The sequence below is a fragment of the Natator depressus genome, chromosome 2, assembly GCF_965152275.1.
Source record: "Natator depressus isolate rNatDep1 chromosome 2, rNatDep2.hap1, whole genome shotgun sequence".
NCBI classification, from domain to species: domain Eukaryota; kingdom Metazoa; phylum Chordata; order Testudines; family Cheloniidae; genus Natator; species Natator depressus.
The window spans coordinates 5,309,484-5,324,767 of NC_134235.1; the positions used below are offsets into that span (position 1 = coordinate 5,309,484).

The following is a 15,284-nucleotide window of genomic DNA, read 5'->3' on the forward strand; positions in this document are numbered from 1 at the left end:
AAATCGAGGGTCCTGACCCAAAAGGGAGTTGCAAGGGAGGTCACAAGGTTATTTTAGGGGGCTCGCAGTATTGCCACCCTTACTTCTGCGCTGCCTTCTGAGCTGGGCAGCTGGAGAGCGGCAGCTGCTGACTGAGGGCCCAGCTCGGCAGGCAGCAGCGCAGAAGTAAGGGTGGCAATACCATACCAGGCCACCCTTCCTTCAGCGCTGGGCTCCCGACCAGCAGCCGCCGCTCTCCAGCTGCCCAGCTCTGAAGGCAGCATCGCCAGCAGCAGCACAGAAGTAAGGGTAGCCGTACTGCAGCCCCCCCTGCAATACCCTTGCACCCCCCCACACACACACAACTTCTTTTTGGATGAGGACCCCTTACAATTACAATACCATGAAATTTCAGATTTAAATAGCTGAAATCATGAAATTTACCATTTTTAAATCCTGTGACCGTTAAATTGACCAAAATGGACCGTGAATTTGATAGGGTCCTAGTTATAATGATTCACTAAGATGGGTAGAACATGGCTGGGGAGACTGTTCTGTTTTACAGTAACCCAGGCGATGGTGGTTTTGATAGTCTAAATGGGCCCGTATTGGGCTTAATATTAGCAACATGCTTTGTTCTCCCTTTTTACTTTAAAAAAGGCAGTTTAAATCCAGAAATGTTCTACAAATACAACAGGGAGGTTAATAAACATGCAAAAGTCAGGGCACATTGTCAAAGCTTTCATTGTAGCGTTAACTCAGCTACGTTGCATTTCGGTTCACATTGAACAATCTGTTAGTAATCAAATATTATAGATGTGCAAAAATGGAGAGTTAGTGCTTTATCATTGCTTGATTTATATTCTTAATCTTCTAACAATGAGCCGCGCGTTAGCATGATCTTCTTACAATAAGTACGGCGAAGTCAGTGCTGGTTCAGTGCTTCTGCACAGCCATCAGGGGGCGCCCAAACCATTCTTCCAAAAATTGTCGTTATTCCTCCTTAACTTGAGTGACATGGATAGGTGATTTTTTTAAAAAAAAATCAGCCGAACACTGAACAGTATTTAGAACCTGGACAGCGTTCTTAATGATTTTCTATCTTCAAAGTAGGTCCAATCTGGAACCAGGCACTTTCCTTGTACAGGGTTTTATTCCTGGAGCAGATTAGGAATTGTTTAAGACAACGGTTTTGGCTGGAAAGGCTGCTTTGTCAAAGTCAAACGGTTTCCATGGGAAAGGGTCTGCTTTGGTTGATTTTCCTACACCAAAAAATTTAAAAAAAAATCATTTTTTTTTTTAATTGTTGAAATGAAAAACTCTGGTTTTCCGGCTCAAAATAACTTTTCACTTAGAAATTTAAGCTAACTCTAGTTGGGAAACAATGGTCAAAATCCAAACAAAATGTTTTGAAATGATTGAAAGGAAGCGGTTCGATTGACCTGAACCAGTTATTTTTTAAGATGTTTGATTGGTGAAAATTTTAGATGTCGACTTTTTGCCCCAAACCCAGGATGAGAAATTTTTTGAATGATCTCGAAATGTTTTGCAGGATGGGAAAGCAGTATCTTGCCTAGCTCTGTTTATTACCTGTGACAGTGGCCGGGTGGCAGTGGATGCTGTTCAGGGCAAGTGGAAACATCCATTTTTCCTTCCAGGGGGAGAAGGACTGGCAGAAATATGAAGTAGCCAGACGTTTAAAAGGTGTAGTCGACAAGATCCGCTCTCAGTATCGTGCAGACTGGAAATCCAGGGAGATGAAGAAACGGCAAAGATCTGTGGCCCTTTACTTCATTGACAAGGTGCCGGCTTGCTTCTCTGTCTTGTTGGGCTGTTGCTTGTAAAATTACTTTATCTGAGGTACATTCACACTTGCTGGTAGCTGCGAGTCATGGGTTAGCCCACGAGTGGAAGCCACTCGTGGTCACAGAGAGCGTGGGAGTGCGCTGTGATGGGAAGTGTCCAGAGCTGTCCGTGAAAGCATGCTGGCGATGCAGCATCATATGGACTGTTACACACATTTCCTAGAAAAAACAGCCCTGCCTTTGCTACCCCCCAACACACACTGATTTCCAGCGTGCGCGCGATGCTTGTCAAATCTGTTGCCACTTGCACAGACGAATAAGGGACACTGCATCCGCTGACAACAGAGTTCTGTGTTGTGAGGGTTATTTCAATGCTGCTGCTTGTTGCGGGGAATTCTCCGACTGAAAATAGGGCTGTATTATCCTTGCTGCATGTAAATGCAACTGAGTCTGTGTCCTCTTCTGATATCCCTCCCCTGGGCCATCTAATTCCTGAACTATTTCCTGCCTCTCTCCGGCCTAGCTGAAGGCATAAGCATAATGATACATGCGTAGCAAGGGTCCTTGAGGTGCTTTCCTGCCAGGGCATTTCTGCACAGCTGTTCGAAGGGCTGTAAACATGAGCATAAAGATGAATGATGGAGCAAAGAAACTCAAGATGCTAATGGGGCATTTAGAGTCTGTGGTGATTGGGGCTGTGCCGACCCCATGGTAGAAAGAAGTATACAGTGTGTTTCTCACAGCATCGTGGCCTCTTTAGCGCTGTTTTTGGGGGGAGGAGGTGTATAATGGAAGATTAGGGGTTTCCATCCCTCCTCTGCTGTGTTCCTCCCAGCTGGCCCTGAGAGCCGGTAACGAGAAGGAGGAAGGGGAGACTGCGGACACGGTTGGCTGCTGCTCCCTGCGTGTTGAGCACATTAAGCTGCACCCAGAGCTGGACGGGCAGGAGCACGTTGTGGAGTTTGACTTCCTGGGGAAAGACTCGATCCGGTATTACAACAAAGTACCTGTGGAGAAACCGGTGAGCAGGGCTGGAGGGAGGTTCGCACGCACTCCCACAGGTAGCTAATCGATCCACAGTGCCTGTCCATCTCCCTAGTACCTAAGCGTCTCACAATCTTTAATGCATGTATTCTCCCAACCCCCATGTGAGGTAGGATAGGGTTATTATCTCCATTGTAGAGATGGGGAAACTGAGTCATGGTGGGACTAAGTGACTCACCCCTGAATGCACAGAGAGGCTGTGTCAAAGCAGAGACATGAACCCAGGTCTCTCAACTCCCAGACTAGTGCCCTAACCACTTGGCCATCCTTCCTATAAGAGCATAAGAACGCCTGTGCTGGGTCAGACCAATGGTCCATCTAGCCCAGCATCCTGTCTTCTGACAGTGGTCAGTGCCAGGTGCTTCTGCGGAATGAACAGAACCAGGCAGTTTATCAAGTGATCCTGCTGCCTATTAATTTCATTGGATGACCCCTAAGTCTTGTATTATTTGAAGGGGTAAAAAACACTTCCCTATTAACCCCCCCCCCTTCATGTTTTTATAGACCTCTGTCATATGCCCCCTTGGTCATCCCTTTTCCAAGCTGAACGGTCCCAGTCTTATTAATCTCTCCTCATACGGAAGCCATTCCATACCCCTCATCATTTTTGTTGCCCTTTTCTGTACCTTTTCCGATACCAATATATCTTTTTTGAGCTGGGACGACCAGAACTGCACACAGTATTCCAGCGGTGGACATACCAGGGATTTATATAGTGGCATTGTGATATTTTCTATCTTATTATGGTCTCATTTCCTCAAGAAAATTGAAACGAAATATTGACACTGGTCTGATTGTCAACTCCAGCCTGTCGTGTGCCGCCATCAAGGGCCGGGCCCTCAGCTGGTGGAAATCAGCGTAGTTCTGTTGACTTGAGATTCACACCCGCTGGAGACCTGGTCCAACTTTTCTCCTAGGAAAATGGACTTGAGCTCTTCTGTGTCTTAACACTTCTGAGCTCAGAGGCTTTATTTTCGGTCGCCACACCTTCTCCCCCCCTCCCCCGCTTTGTAGTTATTGTCACCATACTGGGTGGAGTCAGTGTAGTTATTTGTACCACGTACATGTGGATGTTAGTTTCCTCAGACCATCCAACGTCATTGGGTTTGCACTTGCAAGTTGGTGAAAGATGCTGAAATACACTTGAGTGACAAGCTTTTTAAATCACAAGTTACAGTATAGAGGGAAAAAATGTACTGGGCCATATGTCCCTGGCCTCTGTGTATTTAGGGTAATGCTTTTCTGTCCTCATTGACTTCAGCCTAAATTAGCAAATGATTCAAATGCATCGTTATCTAGTGACGGCAGAGAGGCACCTGGGGTCTACGCCCTGTGCTGCCACGCTGTCAATTGGCAAGAGCGTTACCTCTGTGTCCCTTTTCCTGATCTATAACATAGTGTGATACGCACCTCACAAGAGTGGTAAGGCTAAATGCAGGTGGGTAATCTTGTGTCCGAGGTAAAAACATTTGCCCAAGGTCACAAGAAGACAGTGGATAACCTGGGGATTAAATCTAGGAGCCCCAGCCTTCAGATGGAAGATGGTGCGATATATCCATCACGAGGGTATTGAGGCTTAGCTAACGTTGCTTTGGGATTCTGGGATGAAGAATCCAGTGGAGGGTAGCATCCGTGAGAGCTGCCACCGCACTTTTGCATGGCCCTTTGGTGTAATTCTTCGTGTTGTTGCAGGTGTTCAAGAACTTACAGTTATTCATGGAGAACAAAGACCCAGGGGACGACCTCTTTGACAGGCTGAATGTAAGCTGGATTCGTCTTGCTCTCGAAGAGGGGCCAGTCGTGCCGACTTGAGCTAGGCAGACAGTGCAAAGAGTTGCCCCAGTCTTGCCTGCAGCACCCCAAGCTAGTTCAGTTTCATACTTCCCTTGAGCAGAGAGGCTGCCAGACCCGGCAAGACGGTGTTTGTTTGCATAAGGGGGTCAGTTGGGTGAGGCCCCTCGTTTCATTTTTACCCATGACCTTGATTTTTAATGCCCGTCTTCTCCCATGATTAGCTAGTGCAACCCGCTGTGTCCCCCAGCACCCCACTGGAATCTTTGATTTCTCAATCCAGTTGCTGTGTGAGTAGTAACTCGGCAGCTGGGCTTTCTGGACCCCGCGCCACGATGGCAGACCCGCTGTCTGCAGCAGGTTATAAAACTGCCTGCAGCAGCTTAGGACAGCTCCAAACGGTCCAGGGGTTCAAAGTCTGCAGCGGACCCACAGTCTTGAGGCCGTATTTAGACAGAGCCAAACCTTTCCCTCGCCGACAGGGCAAGTGGCTATTTCCTGAGGGCAGCCATGCTGTCAGAAATGGCCTACATCCACCAGTTTCTGTGCGGGTAGCCTGAGCCACCCTTCAGAAAAGAGGCTAAGCAAGGCTGGGCCTTGAGACTGAGGGCCTGCTTCTCTGGTGCCCTCCACCTGTGCAGAGTGGGGGTTTAACCTGACCTTTCTGACGTGTGAGAGGTTTTAACACCTCTCAAGGTGCAGGGCAATTTAGAGCCTGGCCCAGAGCCTTCTGTGGTTTCTCTCCTGGAATCTGGCCTCCTGCCGAGTTGTGTTAGCCACCAGCCCATAAATACACGCTAACGAATCGTTTCCATTTCTGTGGGCACTTCAAAGACTTGTGAGCCGCCCTCTCCCAGGCCACCTCAGCTTTTGTACCCAGTCTGCTCCCCTACGCTGCATTCACACCCCCCAAAACATTGTGTCTTCAAATGTGTGTTGTTTCTATGGGAGGGCTCTTATCTGTGAGGCCAGGGATGCCTAGCTAAGTAATTGGGTCCTGCGACAGTTTTTGACCCCCCCCCCAAGCAGAAACACCAGTGGTCTTGGTGTTTAGTATCTGCTTCTTTTGATGGGACTGTGACTCCATGTGGCTCAGCAGTATAAATTCAAGCCGATGTTGGATCTGATCATTTGCTAGTGCAGATCCATTGAGTTCAATGGAGCTATGCCAGTATACTCCATCCCGTATACTCACCAATTTCAGAGCTGATGTGCAAAATGACAAGAAATCTATGCACTTCTCTGCTCCTCATCACTGTAGTTTTTTGTGCCTAAAGTCTGCCCGCTTACAAATAAAAGGGAAATTGAAAACCAAGCGCTTTATTTTCCCGCTTTTTACTAATTTTCCTCTCTGCCTTGTCTCTTTTTTTCAGACAACGGTCTTGAACAAACATCTTCAGGATTTGATGGACGGGCTGACAGCCAAGGTGTTCAGAACTTACAACGCTTCCATCACTCTGCAGGAGCAGCTGAAAGCACTCACGAACGGTAAGAGAACGTTTCCTTCGGCAGCTTGTGGAACTCATGGCCACACGAGGCAGTGGAATCAAATGCCACATGCCCATAGCAACATGCAGTTAATGTGAGTTAGGCTGAAAGTTATCAAAGCCTCCGAGATACCAAATGAGTGTACTAATAGTCAGGAAGGGAATATTTTTTGCCTTTGCTGCACAGTGGATTAGCAGTATTATCTTGGGCCTATTGTTTTGCCTTGCTCTGGAACATGAGTTGTTAGCTATCTCTGGAGGCAAGATACCGGGCAAACCCTATGCACCTCCGGGCCCTCTTTCCTTCTTCCAACCTCTGATACATCATAGGGTAGCCCGTGATTTTAGTTTATTGTTCATTTATTATGTGATGTTATGATTAACATGTCATATTTTATATAATTATTGTATGTTAAATAGAGTTAAGCTGTAGGATTATAGAGGTATAAGATTGATCAGTATGTCGTTGATTGATTTCTGTAGTTATAACTGGTGCATGGATGTATATAGGAGTCGGGTGTGCTGTGACATTCATAACTTTGTTGGCAGCTTCAATACAGTGGATAGAAGATAGTGGGCCTTGCGATTGTCTGTGTTACTTGCCTGTGGTTTCACCTGTTCCGATGAGCTCTAGATCTAAAACAAGCGGAGATAATTGTTTAACTTGAGGCTGTAGCTACCAGAGCTTAACCCTCAATGGTGTCACATAACACTGCTAAAATGAACCTGCAATAAAAATAAAGGCTGCAGATAAATAGGTATATCCTGTAAATCAGTTAAATTTTTTCCCATCTTGAAAGCCTGTAATTTTTACCCTCCTTCCATTTCCTTTACCGGATGCTTAACAATTACATTGTGTTTTTCCAGCTGAGGACAACGTAGCAGCAAAACTCCTCTCCTACAACCGAGCCAACCGAGCCGTGGCCATTCTGTGTAACCATCAGAGAGCCACGCCCAAGAGCTTTGAGAAGTCGATGCAGAACCTCCAGGCCAAGGTAACAGAGGAAGGATGCTGATAACAGCCCGAAGAGTTATTGCTTCTGTGTATCAGATGCGTTTCAGGGTTGCTAATCTGGACTTTGACCAGGTGCTGTGTGGTCTGGGGGAGTTTTTGTTTTGAAATTACTTACCGGGCATCAAAAATGATTTGAGGGCTGGAAAAAATGCCTCGCGGAGAGACTTAGGGAGTCATTCTGTTTAGCTTATGAGAAAGGAAGTCAAGAGGTGGCTTGATTACAGCGTAATGGCGGGAAAATCCTGGGTACTAACCAGCTCTTTAATCAGAACAAGAGCCGGTGGCAGGAAGCTGAAGCCAGCCCAATTCAAATTAAAAACTGGACACACATTTTGACCAGTGAGGATGACGGAACTCAAACACTGGAGCAAACTCCCATGGGAAGCGCTGGGTTCTCCATCTCTTGATGTCTTCAGATCCAGACTGGCTGCTTTTCTGGATGCTTTGGCCACGCACGAGCGATTGGATTTGGTACGGGGGGTAACTGGCTGAAACTCTATGGCCTATTGTGCAGGAGGTTGGATTAGATCTGTGAATTCAGGGTGCTTTTCCTTAGCCCCGCCGAACAGTCCTATTGATGTATCCCTTACATTTCTATCGCTTAATTATTTCAGTGTCTGAGCTCATTATCAGCTGTCTTTACTTGTTACACTGCCGTAGATTAGAGTTTAAGGCCAAAAGGAACCACCAGATCATTCAGTCCAACCTCCTGTATCTCGCAGGCCACCAGCAGCACCCGGCACCCACACACCAAACCCAACAACCAGAATTAGACCAAAGTATCACAGCCCTCAGGAAAGCCAACTAGTGCATGTCACAAGCAGAGAACAGGAGGGACTGAGGTGCATCAGTGCCCGAAGCTCCTGCAGTGGCCACAGCAGGAGTCGTGAGCTCTCTGAGCAGCGAGGCTGCTTTCTGAGACCAGCTCTGTCCATCTTTTTACGATGCAAAATGCCTAAAACCAGGCCAGCAAAAAGGGACTGGCCGGTGGGACACGCAAAATTCTGGAGAAGGTGTGATAGGAAACCCAGGGTGGAGGTGACAAGGAAACCCAGTAGCGCGTATGATGGAGACGAGATGGCGGCACTGGGTCGCCGTTGGGGTGGAAGCGATGTCAGGTCTTCTCCGGGAAGAAGGGAAGTTCAGGGTAGTTTGTGTTTGTTTTCCCAGATCGACGCCAAGAAGGACCAGCTGGCCGAGGCGCAGATTGAGTTGAAAAGAGCCAAGGCTGATCTCAAAGCCAAAAAGGATGTGAAATCTAAAGCGTGAGGATCTCGTTTATCACAGTCTTTGTTAGCAGAGGGAAGCGGGCAGGACTGGGGGCATGGCTAGACTATACGATTCAGCTGACTTAAGTTAAGTCGACATACAGCCACCGCAGTAATTAAGTTGATTTTTAATGTCCGCACTATGCTCTTTCTGTCGGCGGTGAGCATCCTGACCAGGAGCACTTGCAGCATTTTAACTGGCATTTTGGGGCCCTTGCAGCCGGAGCCCTGCTGCCTGGGCCTGACAGCCGGAGCCCCACTACCCAGGCTCAGGCTCTCCTCTCTCTTTTGCCCCCCATCCCCACCAATCCCTCACCAGGCAATGGGGCTTCGGCTGTCAGCCCTGGGTGGCAACAGTCAATGTAAGCACCACACAGTGTCTGCCCGGACATTGCGTTGATCTAACTACATCGACCTGAGCGCTATGCCTCTCGCGGCAGTGGAGTGAAGTCCGTGTAGCGGGAGAGTTACATCAGCGGGAGCGACATTTTAGTGTAGACGCTTGCAGAGTTAGATCGAGGTCAGCTGCCTTATGGCGACCTAACTCTGTAGAGTACACCAGGCCTGGGTGATACGGGATCCATGGACTGGGGAGAGGGATCGGGCTTGGTAGTTTTTCTTAGCCTTGTTTTCAGTTTCTCCTGCCACTCCGAACTTAAAAAAACCCTTGCTGTGAAGCATCAGTGTGGGAGTCACTGGGGGCCATCATGACTTTGAGGATGTTCCTTACTAGCTTGGCCTGCTGGTTAAAAATGAGCTTCTGACCTGGCTCTTAGGCCTGGAGCCTGCAAGAGTGGAGGGTGAGGGGGTTTCTTTATGGGAAATCATCCTGTATAAAGGCAGGTTTTGGACACCGCGAGCCGCCCACCTTTATGGATGCTCCTGCTAAAGTACTGCCCAGACAAGTGGCACATGCTTCAAGCTTCTTGTGGATAGAGACATTTGATCTGGCACAAAGCTGTGCCCTTGGCCGGAATAGGGGGTGAGGAGGAGGAGGAGCACTGGCATTGATAGAAGGCACCTTTGCCATCCAGCGATGGTTTCAGAGCTCTTAATCGCTTCACTGATTTCCCTTCTGGGGACTGGTTGTCATGGTGACCCTACTCTCGAAGATCACATAAAAACCCAGGTGTTTTGGTCTGTTGAGCTCTGTCTTTTGAGATCCACCTTAGTGCCCTAACTAAATCCTCCTCGTCTCTATCTTAGGAACATCTCTAGGCTTCATGCCATGCGGTCTCATTCTATCGATGCTAATCTATGCAGCGATTGGCCCTAAAATGGGTTATTGGTTGCTTCATGGACTAGCAGATTGGATGCTGTGTAGGTCTAACAGGCTTGTGCACAACGCTGAAGCCAAAGACTCTTTCCAAGCAGTCGAGTCTTTCAGTCTACTTTTCCAACATTAATCTTTACACTGGCTCCCACATCATTGTTACTGAATTTCCTTGCAAATGATGGAACACTCTCCGTCAAACGAATCCCATATATCCATGACCTTGTGCCACCTTTATCCTGTAGCTTTTTATTTTATTTAAAGTGAATGTAGTAATGGGGTATTACACCACCGTGGGTTTGGCTCTGGGGGCTAGTTTCAAGTTCAATAGAGTGCAAGTTACCTCTGCTACTTGCTTCAGATATAGAGTCTCTAGGACACATAAAGGCCCAAGATAGTGACCACACAGACATTCACAAGTACAAGGTCTAGTCTGTTTTACAAGTTTTATTAAAGTTATGATTACCCAAGCATGTAGAAATGCTATACAGACCTATGCACAAGTTACAACTATAGTTATACTCACATCCTTAACTATAATGTTAGGGTCTGATGGGTCTCTCATGGCTTGATCATCAGTAGAGGAATGGTTCCTGCTGGAGTCTCACATAGGGAGCTCAATTTTCCCAGTCTGGCCACCCCTTTTGTATAATGTGATTCTGTATAAACCTACATTCTGCGCATCTCCATAAAAGGGTCAACCCTCTTTTTCCTTATTGGTCTGATGTCCCCATGAAACTTAAGGGACCCCAATTTCTATAGGTTGTGTAGATTCTCTTTATTCTCATTAGCACTGATGCCCCCTGCGGTTAGGGCATGTGTTAGAACAATGTGATTACCGGGTATCTTGTAAGCAAAAAAAATTACTTTTACTGTTAATTTTTTGCAATATCACCCATTGGTGCATCTTTTCCCTTAATTTTAGGGCATCGGGTTATTCTTCAGTCACTTATTTATGTCAGCATATCTTATCGAAAGGCCTAGTATGGCTAAGCTAAAATCTTACAGGCCTCAACCTGTAGGCCTTGCGTTTCAGCTGTACTTACTTAGATGTCTAATGCATGATTATTCCCTTCTAACTACTGATCAATCTTATACTTCAAGAATCCTACAACGTAATTCTATTTAGCATACATTGATTATATATAAGATAATTAGGAGGCTGGAGCACACGACTTATGAGGAGAGGCTGAGGGAACTGGGATTGTTTAGTCTGCAGAATGAGGGGGGATTTGATAGCTGCTTTCAACTACCTGAGAGGTGGTTCCAAAGAGGATGGATCTAGACTGTTCTCAGGGGTACCAGATGACAGGACAAGGCGTAATGGTCTCAAGTTGCAGTGGGGGAGGTCTAGGTTGGATATTAGGAAAAACTTTTTCACTAGGAGGGTGGTGAAGCACTGGAAGGGGTTACCTAGGGAGGTGGTGGAATCTCCTTCCTTTGAAGTTTTTAAGGTCAAGCTTGACAAAGCCCTGGCTGGGATGATTTAGTTGGGGATGGGTCCTGCAGGGGATTGGACTAGATATCCTATGATTCTATGATAACGTTAGTTAATTATAACATCACACAATAAATGAACAATAAACTAAAATCATTGGCTACAATCCCTAGCATTTATAGTTGAAAGCAATGGGAGCCTTTCCACTCACTTTAATGGATCAGCGCCTTAGGTCTTAGTGACTGTTAAACAAAACCTCTGGGACTCGACCCTCGTGGCTGTGGCAAACCAGGGGTCTTGGCTCCTTCTCCTGGCTTGGTCAGAGCGGCAGGCTCCGTCTCTGTTGTTGAAGCTAGGTGTACGGCATATTTGCTTGCCGTGCCGTACGTAGGACGGCTAGAGCGCCGAGGGGCTGCACTGCAGCGTATCGCTCTGTATTTCAGCCCTGCTTTGTTTCCCTTTTTTAACGTCCCGTCTGCCTTGTCCCTGCTCTTCTGCCAGCGCCGTGGAGAAGAAAAAGAAGCTGCTGGAGAAGATCCAAGAACAGCTGCTGAAGCTGAACGTTCAAGCCACGGACAAAGAGGAAAACAAGCAGATTGCTCTGGGCACGTCCAAGCTGAACTATCTGGATCCCAGGATTAGTGTGGCCTGGTAGGCTGCTGGCTCTCTTCAGAGCTGTTCCTTTACCCTCCTATGTGCCTATCCCATCGACGCGGAGCAAGCGCTGCCCACGCCGAATGAAATATCCACTTGCCCCCTCACACACAGGCGCCGACTCCGCGAGTGCTCTGGGGCTGGAGCCACCCACGGGGGGGGAAAGTGAGCACTCAGCACCCACTGGCAGCCCCACTAATCAGCTCCTGCCCCGCCCCCAGCCCTCCCACCAATCAGCTCCTTCCCCGCCCTCCCAGCCCCTCCCACCTGCCACGATCAGCTGTTCAGCAGTGAGCAGGAGGCGCTGGGGGGAGAGAGCTGGGTGCATTCGGGGAATGGGGTGGGGCAGAGGCAGAACAGGGGCGGGGAAGGGGTGGCGTGGGGGCAGGGCCTGGGGTTGAGCATCCCCCGGGAAACGACAAAGTCAGCGCCTGTGGCCTCAAGTCTCTGGGTCGGGGGGAAAGGGGGCGTTTTGCAGACAAAACCAGGCTCGGCAGGGCCAAGGCTGCCAGGAGAGGGGCCGAGTTGCAAAGCTGCGCATCCCTCACAGGGAATGTCCTGCAAGCAGCTCTTCTTGTGTATGACAAGGGAGCTTCAGCTCAGGCAGCTCTGCTCTCCCCCGCTGTGGCAGGATGGCCCCGGGCACAAAGGCGATCTCTCAGGAAACTGGGTCCCAAACCGGCCTCTGAGGGCTCGTCTGTACGGCGAGCCAGCGTGCGGCAAACTGGGGTGGGAATCTACAGCGCTGTAGCCTGCGGCCCCCTGACTGGCCTTATGGACCTGCTCCCGTGCGCTAGAAGTTGTGTAGTGTGGCACCGGGATCCCTACCAAATGGTCAGTGTGCAGCGGCCTGCCCTAAGTTAAAACCAACACCTTGAGTTGCACCCTTTGGAAGCTAGTGCGGATCCCAGGGCACCTGGTGTCTTGCACTGCTAGTGAGAAACTCGGCTTCCCTTATCTTTCTAGCCCTGTGGTATCTGAGCACTTCACAGTCGTTAATGGTTTTATTCCTCCCAGCACCCCTGAGAGGTAGGGAAGGGGTATCCGCCTTCTACAGATGGTTAGACGGTGATGTGCCCAAAGTCAGACAAGGAACCAGGCTGAACTGGGAATTGAACCCACATCTTTTGAATCCCAAGCCAGTCTCTCGTAGGCCAGAAGGGACCATCATGATCATTTAGTCTGAACTCCTGCACATTTTAGGCCACAGACCCTCACCGGCCCTCTCCTGCAATAGGCCCCTGCTGAGTTATTGATGTCCACATGGTTTAAAGACTTCACGTTACAGAGAATCCACCATTTACACTAATTCATACCAGCAAGTGACCCTGGGGAAAATTCCTTCCCACCCTCAAATATGGCAGTCACTTAGACCCTGAGCATGTGGGTGAGACCCACCAGCCAGACACCCGGGAAAGAATTCTCTGTAGTAACTCAGAGCCCTTCCCACCCAGTTCTTGTCTCCAGCCGTTGGGGATTTTTGCTCCTGGCAGTTGCAGATCGGCTCCATGGCATTGTAGGCTGTCCCCTCGTACCATCCCCTCCATAGATTTATCAAGCTCAGTCTTATCCACTGGCCACCCTTCTTCCCTCCATTACAGTGTGTAACAGAAGACTAAAAAGCCTAGTATGCTGTATAGTGCTATGAGTGGGGAAGTGATGCATGTCACTCACAAAACTGCAGTTCCATACCTCTGTTATCTCAAAGCATTTATGTAAAGCTAGAGAAAACCCACAGAATCTGACAACATTAGCAAATGCCCAGTAGGTAAGAATCCTTCCCTGACAGGGTGTTGAACTGGCGGATCTAATAGCAACTGCCTGCTGCCGCCGATGCCTTCTGCTACCATTCAGCGTCTGCCCTGTGCTTGCCCACAGGTGTAAGAAGTTTGGAGTGCCCATTGAGAAGATTTACAATAAGACCCAGAGAGAGAAGTTTGCCTGGGCGATTGACATGGCTGACGAAGACTTTGAGTTCTGAGAATGGGGCTTCCCACTGAGAAACGGAAATCTGTGTTACCTCTTGTTCTTCTGGCAGCTTTGGAAGTTTTTATGTATTGGGGAAAATACGTGTAATGGAAGAATTTGATACATGTATATCATGTCTTTTTTTGTATAAAAAGAACCCCCGAGTTTAAATCGGAAACACAGGTACCACTCCCAGTGGTACTAATCCTGACTATAGTGGCCTTATATATGAACTTTCAGTTCCTTCTCTCTGCTGCCAAGTGCTTCATGTCTTCTTTCCCCTTCAGTTCTGAGATGATGGAGGTTAGGTACGAGTCTTAAGTATGCAGTATAAAACTACATTAGATTATCTAATCCCATCTCCATTCTCTGTATCAGGGTGTCTCTACCCTTGCACTCTGCCTGAGAATTAGCTTGACAAGAAACACTAAGGAATGATAGTGCTGGAACCAAGCGACTGGGGACACTGAAAGCAGCTGTAACATGACCGAAGGGCTGTAGCAGGAGTCCTGGGTACACTGCAAGAAGGAATAGTCTACAGATTTCTAACCCTGTCTGAGCTGGAGTAAGAATTACAGGATATTTTATTTTCTCTATTCTTTGGAAGGGGAAACTGGTTCAGATGCACACAAATAGTCATGGTGATCTATAGGAAACATTCGGTTTATGGAGGGAGGAAATGATGGAAAAGGCCAACCAGCACTTAGGGTTGTTATACAATAGATGGTTGAAACCCAAAGTGAAAATCCTATTGATTTGAGCAAAGCCTGCTCAAATGCACCTTCACTGTATAACCTTGGTCTAGCAGAACCGTTCTCTGTGGCCCTGATCCAAAACCCACTGAAGTCAGTAGATGTTTTCCCATTGACTTCAGTGGGCTTGGGATCAAGCCGCAGGTATCTTTAGATACCATATCAGTTGATGCAAATCTCACCGCACCCGTTCACTTTCATATTGTGGAAAGGTGTCAGGTCCATGGCAGGGGTTGGAAATGTTAGTAGGGGTCATGGTTTTGCTGTAGAAACGACAGTAAGTGGCATGTGACTTCACTGACTGAGTCCATGTTTCTCACTGCTCTGGTGACATAGGGCAGCAAGCTGCCCTCACCATAAACCAGATGGGGATCTACTGTAGGCAAAGTACAGTAAAATGAAGATATTTGCCATATCACTATTGATCACTTGTTTTGATACATAGCACAAAGTTTTTTATGGATCTTGCAAGCAATAAGCCTGAAAATACTTTTGTCAGTAAACCTTTGTATGCACATTAAGGGTTAACCCTTCTACCACTCAGTGGATAAAGTCCATGTCACTGTGGTCTGGAGGTCCTTTTCTGCATGTTGATTTTCAGACCATCGCTCATGTGTTAACTTATTTAAGTTCTCATTTCTGTTTGAAGTTAGGTGCTTGAAACATTTCATTAAAATCTGAAATATTTTTGGGTACGTTGGTCCTCTCGTTTATCCAGATAATCCAGTCACAGAACCCAGCCCTAGGTCAGGAGAAACCTGAACTGGTAGTTGGTCTCTGGGGTGGTGATGAAAGGGCTGCCTGCAAAAG

General features: G+C 47.7%; 1 protein-coding gene across 3 annotated transcripts in view; it reads left to right on the top strand.

Annotated features, from left to right (window-relative positions):
* TOP1MT (DNA topoisomerase I mitochondrial) overlaps positions 1-15,019 on the top strand; it is a 53,840-nt gene extending 38,821 nt beyond the window's left edge. For all 3 annotated transcript variants that reach the window (XM_074943744.1, XM_074943741.1, XM_074943743.1), the window contains 8 exons: positions 1,638-1,781; positions 2,620-2,805; positions 4,521-4,589; positions 5,993-6,107; positions 6,974-7,101; positions 8,292-8,386; positions 11,602-11,751; positions 13,633-15,019. In XM_074943744.1, the coding sequence (XP_074799845.1) occupies positions 1,638-1,781; positions 2,620-2,805; positions 4,521-4,589; positions 5,993-6,107; positions 6,974-7,101; positions 8,292-8,386; positions 11,602-11,751; positions 13,633-13,735 (990 nt within the window). In that variant the 3' untranslated portion in view covers positions 13,736-15,019. The remainder of the gene's footprint in view (positions 1-1,637; positions 1,782-2,619; positions 2,806-4,520; positions 4,590-5,992; positions 6,108-6,973; positions 7,102-8,291; positions 8,387-11,601; positions 11,752-13,632) is intronic.
* The last annotated feature ends 265 nt before the right edge of the window (positions 15,020-15,284 follow it).